The 9,491-nt window shown below is 41.0% G+C and overlaps 1 protein-coding gene across 1 annotated transcript; it reads right to left on the minus strand.

Moving 5' to 3' along the window:
- Positions 1-1,041: 1,041 nt before the first annotated feature.
- Positions 1,042-5,628, minus strand: LOC141653500 (uncharacterized). Its single transcript, XM_074461282.1, has 3 exons — positions 4,400-5,628; positions 1,994-4,214; positions 1,042-1,347 (listed from the first exon to the last, which is right to left on the minus strand). The coding sequence occupies exons 1-3, from the start codon at positions 5,626-5,628 to the stop codon at positions 1,042-1,044; spliced, it is 3,756 nt and encodes a 1,251-aa protein (XP_074317383.1).
- Positions 5,629-9,491: the final 3,863 nt, after the last annotated feature.

Genomic DNA, 9,491 nt, shown 5'->3' on the forward strand with positions numbered 1-9,491 from the left:
GAAGATCCATGGTAAGAAAGAGTGAGATGATATCGATAAGAAATAATGAGATTTGAGTTTTGGAGCGGTAAAAGGTAATTGGAGCAATCAAGAGTTAGGTAGAAGGGATAAAGAGTTGAATGGTTAATGGATTTTGTCAAGTGTAAAAGAAAAGAATGAGGGGAGTAAAACTAGGAAAATGTTGACCGGAGTTATGTGACATAAAAGTAAGGAATCGTCGAGATGTATGATACTATCAGGAGTAAGTAAGTTAAGGCTTATACAGAAGTTTCAGGACAACCTGATTAATCATGAGTTTCGGGGAATTAAGGGAGTAAGAAGTTGGTAGAATATCTGCATGATATGAGATTTTGAGTAGAGAGTTAGATAATGACACAATTAAGGATAGTATTGGGAAGAATGTTAAGGTAGTGTTGTTGATGGATTTGATGTTCGTTATTTGGGATGCTAACCACATATAGGAAAGAAATCGTGATGTTTAGAGATGAGTGTAAGAGGTTTGATGCCCGGACAGTGGTAGGGTTATGGTTTGTGACTAGTGATTAAGGGTGACGGTATATTAGAAAAGCGAAAGAATTCTAAAGAGATTGATTTTGTAGGGACAAGATTGATAAGTATGGTTATGAAAGAGTATAAGATGTGGTTATATGAGGCGGTTGTTAGTAGTTGAGTATTAATGGTGTGGCTACATTTGGCAGAGGGTGATGGATATGCGAAGGGGAGACTATGTTATGAGGTGTATACGAGTTAAGCTCGGGTGAGAGGTAACTTTTAGCAGGTGGTAACTTACGTGATCAGGATTGACTGGTTGGATGTGATTATGGGTCTATGTCATATATATAAATGTTTGTGTGAGGTTCTGACCTCACAAGAAATGGTATGGTGTGATAATTATAAGTTGTTATCTGAATTTTCTGTAATACATGTTGGATACGAGAACGTAAGGGAAGGATGTTTTTTTTTTTTTGGGAAAATGTAAGTTCTCATTAAAATAATCAATAGTCCCATACAACCATACTTCGAGCCTTACTTGAACCAGACTCAATTACAACTTATATGCTCTACCCATGCTAATACAGACGCATTTTTAGTACGAATGCTACATTGTGATAAACGATTTTGAACATCACACTTCACCCTTCCTGCAATAACCTGAGGTCTAAACACATATCCCTCTATCCTGCTACAATTCCTGCTATACCAGATATGGTACATCAGGCTAGCTAGAATCATGGCAATAATTTTCTTTTTACAAGCAGAGGCTTGTCTCCACTCAGTCCACCACCTGATAATCTGCTGCATAGGAAATCGTGACACACCATGCGAGACCATATCACTACACCGCCGCTAAATGTACATTCAAGAAACAAATGATTCAAACTTTCCTCCCGCAATCCACATAAGAAGCACTTGTTTTCGAAATGATGTGCATCCCGATAAGCCTGTCTGTGTCGAAGCTTCGATGAGCAATTAACCAAACAACAAAAGCTTGTCTAGGAATCAACCACTTATTCAAAGATCCAAGGGTACCATGGCACCGATTCCCATCCGGTTTAATCCATTGATACCCCGCTTTGATTGTATCTTGCTCCAAACCGTATAAAGAAAGAAAAAGAGGTTTCATAATATGCTTGACCTGGCAAATTTTACGCCAAGCCCAGCTGCTGCCACTACCAGGTTCATAGTCCATACAATTACGATTTTGATGTAAATAGAGTGAACCCACCGCACCCATAAATGGTCGCTTTTTGAGCCACCCACCACACATATTTCCCTACAAATTTATGACATTCCAACAAAGGGAGATGTTTAAAACCTAAGCCCCCCGTTGATGGGTTTACAAGCATTCTCCCATGAAACAAGTGCGGGGCTTTCTTTTGATTCACCGCCATGCCACGGTAAGATCTACAAATTGCTTCAATTTTGGATATCACAGTCTTTGGGAGGATAAAAATCCTGGCCCAAAGAGCTATGAAGGGTGCTCAACACAGACCGGATCAAGACAGTCCTCTCGATAGGAGAGCTTCCTAGAGCCAAGCCCTCGAATTCGATCCACAACATTGTCCACTAGCCTGTTACAGTCCATCACAGATAAACATTTTGGTGAGACAGTGACCCCAAGATAAGTGAATGGGACTTGTCCTCTCTTCATCTCAGTGATATTCTCCAAGTCCCTGAGAGCCTGACTGTCAACTCCATTACAGTACAAGCTAGATTTACCTTTATTCATCACTAGCCCAGTAGTCTTAGAGAACATTAAGAAAGCTTTAATCATCAATCCCACAGAATCCCTGTCAGCTTTGCAGAAGAGAATAAGATCATCTGCAAAGCAAAGGTGAGAAAGCTTTACCCTCTGGCAGAGGGGGTGGAATTTGAACCTGGAATGCTTTTGCACCACCATAATCACCCTACTCAAGTAATCAAGGCACACAGTGAACAGGAGGGGGGAGAGAGGGTCCCCCTGCCTGAGTCCCCTTCTACCTCTGAAAAACCCAAAAGACTCCCCATTCAAAGATAAAGAGTAAGAGGGTGTAGTGATACATTGCATCACCAACCTACAAATTTTCTCAGGGAACCCCAAGGCTTCCAACATATGACCCACAAACTCCCATTCAACAGAGTCATAGGCTTTTTGCAAGTCAATCTTCATCATGGCTCTGGGAGAACAACTTTTCCTCTTGTAAAGCTTTATCAAGTCTTGACAAATTAAAATATTGCCAACAATATCCCTCCCTTTGATGAAAGCTCCCTGGGAAGGGCTAACAATGTCAGGTAAGACCATACTAATTCTATTGCAGAGGACCTTGGATATGCATTTATACACAGTATTGCAGCATGCAATAGGTCTGAACTGTTGGACAGTTTCAGGAGCAGTCACTTTAGGCACCAAGGTAATTGTAGTGGCATTGCATTGCTTCAAAAGTTTCCCATAGCAAAAGAAATTCTTGACAGCAGCAATAATATCCCCTCCAACCAAATCCCAATTATCCTTAAAGAATTGACTACTATACCCATCAGGGCCAGGAGCTTTGTTCCCTGGGATAGAAAACATAGCCTCTCTGATTTCTTCACCAGTAATAGGGGAGGTTAACCTCTCATAATGAACAGCATTCAAACAATTCCCAGACAGAACAATTCTTCTATTAATAGGTCTTACATTCTTTGAGGTTCCCAATAGAGATATATAGTAGTGCTCAAACGCATGTTGGACTGTCTCAGAGGTAGAACATACCAGCCCATTCATATCCTTCACTTGGAACACCCTATTCCTTGCTCTTCTACTCTTAATACTAGCATGAAAGAATGCTGTATTATCATCTCCCAATCTCATCCAATCCATCTTAGCTTTTTGTCTCAGGAATTGGTCCCTAGCTTGTCTAAGCTCCCCCACTTCCTTTGCACAATCCCTTTCAGCCTGACAAAGCTCATGATTAAGAGGATCCTGAACAAGCAATTCCTGAATTTTACCCAGAGAAATCTCAGCAACATGAGTGAGATTCTCAATGTCCCCAAACTGTTCTCTATTTAGCTTTTTTAAGCCAACTTTCAAATCCTTCAACTTCTTCACCACACAATACATAGGGGACCCATGGTAAGTTTTATCCCATCCAGATTTCACTATGTCCTTATACCCATGAGCTATGGACCACATGTTGAAGTACTTAAAAGGTTGCCCCCTCCTCTGACAAGGTAATTCAAAGTTAACAATCCCAGGGCAGTGGTCAAACACCCCCTCAGGCAAGAAGTGAGTGAAGCTATCAGGGAAGCAAAGAAGCCAATCAGCATTAATAAGGATTCTATCCAGCCTACTATACACTTTTGTCCCACACTCATGTTTGTTGTTCCAGGTGTAGAACGACCCTTTTGCACTTAAATCAGCCAGCTGACAGTCATGAATCACCTGATATAAGGGCCTAATCTCAGCATTAGTGACTGGTGCCCCACCAATCCTCTCATGCCCATCCATTATAGCATTGAAGTCCCCTCCAATCATCCAAGGTCCATTGATTCCACTGTGATACTTCCTCAAACTAGCCCAAAGAGGTTCTCTATCAGCCAATTTGTTCAGGCCATACACAACAGTGAACCAGAACTCCTTTCTCCTGACTTTATCAACCACTTTAGTGTGTATACACTGAACTTGTATATCAACCACAGTAACATCATAAGAATAAGGATCCCACAGGAGCCAAATTCTCCCACCCTTATGTAAACTAGAGTTTGTGCAAATCGACCATCCAAAGACAAATGCTAAGCCTTACATTATTCCCATTATTAGGTTTTATTTTTGTCTCTAAAAGACCACACAGTCCTACATTATTCTGCCCTAACAAACGATTTATTTCTTTTTGTTTGCTAGGGTTATTCATACCCCTAATGTTCCATAAGCAGCAACTACCCATATTGGGAGTTGTTCTTACTAGTCTCCCATTTCTCCACAACTCTCTGGTCCATAATCCCCAACCTAGATTTCTGCAGTGATTGAGTTAGGGATTCCATAAACGATAATCCACCAGGTGTGAAGGTCCTCTTCTCTCCATTGTCATGCCTCATCATTTTGGTCAAAAACCTTCTGGGTAGTGAACTCTCTACCAAAGGAGTGCGTGGAACAAGTACAGGAGTTTGAACCACCACATTAGCAGGAGTTTGAACTACCACAGGGGTGTTTGGGACAACTGGCACCTTTGTGGTTTGTGCAACCACCTTTGGAGGGGGCCTAGCCTTTGGGAGAGGTTTCTGAGCCACCACCTTGGGCTTCCAGACCTTCTTGGGCATAGGCTTAGGACCACCAACCCTACAATTCTCAGCAAGGTGGCCCATCCCTTTACATTTGGTGCACAACAATGGTAACCAGTCATAAACAACACGAAGTTTCTGGGTCTTTCCTTGGTCATCCACAAAACAAATCTGGGAGGGAAATTCCTGTCCAATTTCCACCTCCACCATTAGACGCGCAAATCCAAAGAAATTCCTATGCAAGGTGTTCTCATCACAGCGTATGAACGTTCCCACTGCACTACCCAACTTTTTAAGACAATCATTTCCCCAGAATTTCACATCCAGACCATACAATTTCACCCACAACGGAATGCGTTTAACATCATGCTTAATCAACTCAACATCAGGGTTCCACTCATTGACAATCACAGGCTTATTGTCAAAAAGCAAGTGCCCATTCTGTAAAACAAATTGTTGTTGTTCCTTAGTTTTAAAGCGAACTAAGAATATCCCATTTGGAAGGAAGGAAATTTTATCCACCCCCTGAGCTTGCCAAACACGCTTAACAAACCCTGTTAGAACAGAGCTAGGGGGGTTCGCGCCAAGAACATAACAGAAAACAGACGAAGACCAGAATTGAATCTCACCCGCCACATCCTCCGGTGTGATTTTGATCGACGGAAGAGGTTCAGGACAATCTATCGTAGGTTTCTCTTGTTCAAGCTCCTCCTCTTCAAGGATTACTTCCAGATCATCTTCAAACTCCTGAGACGAGAAATCCAGCTGCCGTTGATGCGATTTCCCCTTATTATTCGATTGTAATTGTAAATCATCTAGTTTTTTTGTGTTTTTTCCTTTTGATTGTGAAGAATTCTGCGAATTTTTGTGGTTTTTCCGATTACGTGCCATTGCTTGCGTAAGGGAAGGATGTTTAAAAAGGTAAATAATTTGACTGTTTTGGCATGACTAGTTATGCCTGTCTGTATTCATGGTACATGTCAATCTGTGATATGGTAAGGGGATGATATTCACGAGGTTATTATCTGTTTAATTCATAAAACATGTTGCATTGTGATTTAGTAAAGTGGATTTGAGTAAGTTTTTCTTGTCCGAGAAGTTATGTTGGGTCAGTGTTTATGGGATTGTGTCTGTTGTGATGTCTATCGGTGTAGTTGTGGTGCCTCGGGTGATGATCCGGGCCCGGTACCTAGTGTTGTGATACGGGTATTTTCGCACTGCGGTGTGACTGTTGGTGGTGGTGTTGCGATGTCGTCACCGGTTGTGGTGGAGTAGGCGGGATGATTATGATTCGAGTTTCGAAAGTACATACCAGTTACACATAAATTGTTGTTTTGTTTGATGTTGCTTCCTGTGAGTTTCAGTTTGTACAGATAGACAGTTGTTTTGTTTATTGATGTTTCTTACCAGTCAAGTTTTGGTATGAGGGTAGAGTATGATATGAAAGAGAGTTGTATATGTTTTCGTTGTTGTCATGGTATAGTGACATTCTGTTGATGGGACACAGTTGTCAGAAGTTGTTACAGTACTTTTGATCTTGTTTTAAGATGAGGCTTTAGACATAGTCATGATAAGTGATTGGTGGAACATGTGTTGTATTGATCTGGACGCTGCAGGTGGTTCATAATCAGATTTTGGAACAGTGAGTGTAGGGTGTTGGGAATTAGTGTCATGTTAAGTTTTGTATGAGTTTTGCGGTAATAAAGAAAAGAACTTGAGGATCTAGTGTAAGTGTACGTAACGAGTGTAGATCGTGAGTTATGCTTTTGGGAGATAGGTGCCTTACATAGAGAGGTATGTTGTTTTGCAGTAAGAATGGAGAGTTAGTATGGTGATTTTGCTACGAGTTTTATGGTATAGGTTAGGTGGTGTGCCGCATGAGTTGAGGTATGAAAAATGTTTAAGTAAGAAAGCCTTGGATATGTGCATGGCGAGTGTTTAGGTTATAGGTGGTTATCTTTGACATGCGGTGGTGATGAGGATAATGAAAAGATATATCTAGGATTTAGTATTAGTGAGTTACGAGGACGTAACATTTATCTTAAGAGGAGTAGGATGCGATAACAGAGATTTTGATGGTTGTTCATATGGTAGTATATTTGGAAGTAGAGTGTTGGTGTAGCATAAGATATGGATTTGTATATGTTGTGGTTGATAGTGTTAAAAGGTCATAGACGTGCTTGTAGTAGTTCGATGTTAGGAATGCGAGAATACTTCGATAGTGTTGACAGTTGGGTGATGAGGTTATGAGTGTGAGTAAACTTCGAGGACGAAGTTCCTTTTAAGGGTGGTAGAATGTAACATTCCGTTTGATGTTTATGTAGTTGGTTATGTATGGAGTTAGTGTCGGGAGAGTTTATGATGTAGTTGATACGACATCGTGAGCGAGGTGTGAAGGTAGGAATAGTTGGTAGATTTGGTGTTAAGAGTTCATTGTTTCATGTTTTGTAAGTTGGGGTTTTGTTTTGAGTTCTTAGTAGCTTTGTTGCGTCTTGACCGAGTTAGTATGTTGTTTTTATGTATGGGTTGAACTTCGGGGATGAAGTTCTTTTTAAGGAGGGAAGACTGTAATACTACGGTTTTATGAGTCTCTGGGTACTCTATCGAGTAGGCCTTACTCTGTCGAGTAAGGGTGTGTTGCGTTATAAAATAGTTTCCGACCTGTTGGGTACTCGATCGAGTAGCTGGGGTACTCGATCGAGTAAGGGGGTACTCGATCGAGTACCTTGGGTACTCGATCGAGTGTCCGGTTTTACGGGGAGTTTTCTCGGGTTTTGTTAATTATGCGATTAAGGTATTTAAACATAGTCGTCATTGTTTTAAATCACTTTTACAAAACCTAAAACCCTGTTTAAGAGAGAAAGCAACCAGTTCATCTTCCTAATCGCATTCTTAGCAATTCCCGGAGTTCAGACGGTCGGTTCTTGTCGTTATTCGTGTCGTTGAGTTCCTTGCGTCGAGGGTAAGCTTTTAATATAATTTTTATAATGTTTTGTTAAGTTTGGTTAAACCCTAATTTAGAGATTGGGGGTTTTGTGTGTAGTATGTGATGTGTAGCCTCTATGTGTTATATGATAGGAGGAGGGTTCGTAGAAGAGGCTTTTTGATTCAAATGTTGATACCGTCCGATCACAGTGCTTTCCGGTAGGATTTCCTACTCGCATTAGTCCCATAATGGGATATCGGTGATGTCTTTGTATTTGGTTGTTTGATATGATGATTATACTGTGTTTGTGATTGTGATTGTTGTTGATGGTTCTCGAGATGCGTTCTCGGCTGAGTGGGGTCACTTGCGGGAGTAACTTCACGCCCTAGTTTCGCCCTTCGTGGAACCCGCCACGGAAGGGGATGTGCACATTAATGGGACAGGGTTATCGCTCAGTATTATGAGCGGGGCTTAGGTGGGAACGGCTGCGTCCCCCATCGCGTGGTCGGGTCCAAAGGGACGATCGGTGACGGAGATTGATTGGAGTGGGTGTGATTGTGTGTGTGATTGTTTGAGCTATGTTGTTTGTTGTGTTGTTGGATCATATAAATTGTGTGATTAGTACTTACCCCGTTTAAATGTTTTAAAAACTGTGGTGATCCATTCGGGGGTGGTGAGCAGTTATTGAGCAGGTATGAGACGATGCGTATGGGATAGCTGGGATGAGTCACCACGTTGCAGTTTAGAAGTCTTCCGCTGTGCCTGACGCTTGATAGTATTTTGATAGTAGATAGTTTTGAAAACTTGTAGTTCCTTTTATCAGTTTTGGTTTTGAACATGTAATCACTTAAACTGTAATTACTTTTAAAGTACCTTTCTTTATTGTCTTATGATATTCATTGCCTCGGGCAACCGAGATGGTAGTATCCTTATACCTGAGTGGTCCTGGTAAGGCACTTGGAGTATGGGGGTGTTACACGAATCATCATTCGAGCATGGCCATGCATTTCAGTTACAACTCCTCGAGTGGCCCTGAGAAATGACTAAACCTGATAAAGGTTGGATATTTTCTTCAACTCGAATCCTGCAGATATAAGCACATTATAAAATGACCCAGTAAAAATCTACTTAGCCTCCTATTACGGTCGACCATGAGAAAGAAACCAAAGTCGCCCAAAAACTGCCTTAATCTCAAGAGACAGTCGATAGTCAAAAGAATCGACTCTAGGAACACAATGGAAGTCCAATCCACGACCTGGCACCGAATGTTGTTAAACATTTAGGACTCCATTACGTTGTCACAATGTCTTATGAGGTATCGTTATAACTCGCATCTGTGATCGATCAGCCAACCGTTTGACTTATGGCTTGTTGAACCCACCATCAATCAACTTCACAATATAATAGCTAGAGTTATCAGCTCATGTAGGTGATTACGGACCAAAACAAATATAATGTAATTCAGTTCACTTTGTGGCGTTCAAAGTTGTCGTACAATCCACATGAAAAACAAAATATGAAATAATACGATAAAGTTGTCGTACAATCCATATGAAAAACAAAATACGACCTTTGTGAATACGGACTTTGCAAATTGTTTTACATTGAGTGGGAAAATTTTAGGATATGAGAATCGGTAATCGCACATACACTTGTGAGGACAAGTGGGAGATTGTTGGAGCTAGTGTCCTCCACAGTTAGTGTGATAACGTATATAAATCTCTTATAGGTTCACAAGGGTATACTTAGAATTTTATCAGTTGATTAACGTTTATTAATAACGGTTGGCTTGCTAGAAGTTTGACGTTATTATCATACAGATGGCGGT

This window comes from Silene latifolia, chromosome 1 (assembly GCF_048544455.1).
Source record: "Silene latifolia isolate original U9 population chromosome 1, ASM4854445v1, whole genome shotgun sequence".
Taxonomy (NCBI): domain Eukaryota; kingdom Viridiplantae; phylum Streptophyta; class Magnoliopsida; order Caryophyllales; family Caryophyllaceae; genus Silene; species Silene latifolia.

Coding starts and splice junctions, on each gene's coding strand:
- LOC141653500 (XM_074461282.1), bottom strand. CDS start 5,628: ATGGCACGTAATCGGAAAAACCACAAAAATTCGCAGAATTCTTCACAA. Junction 4,215..4,399: donor AAGAACAACTCCCAATATGG/GTAGTTGCTGCT, acceptor CACAAACTCTAG/TTTACATAAGGGTGGGAGAA. Junction 1,348..1,993: donor GAGAGGACTGTCTTGATCCG/GTCTGTGTTGAG, acceptor ATGTACATTTAG/CGGCGGTGTAGTGATATGGT.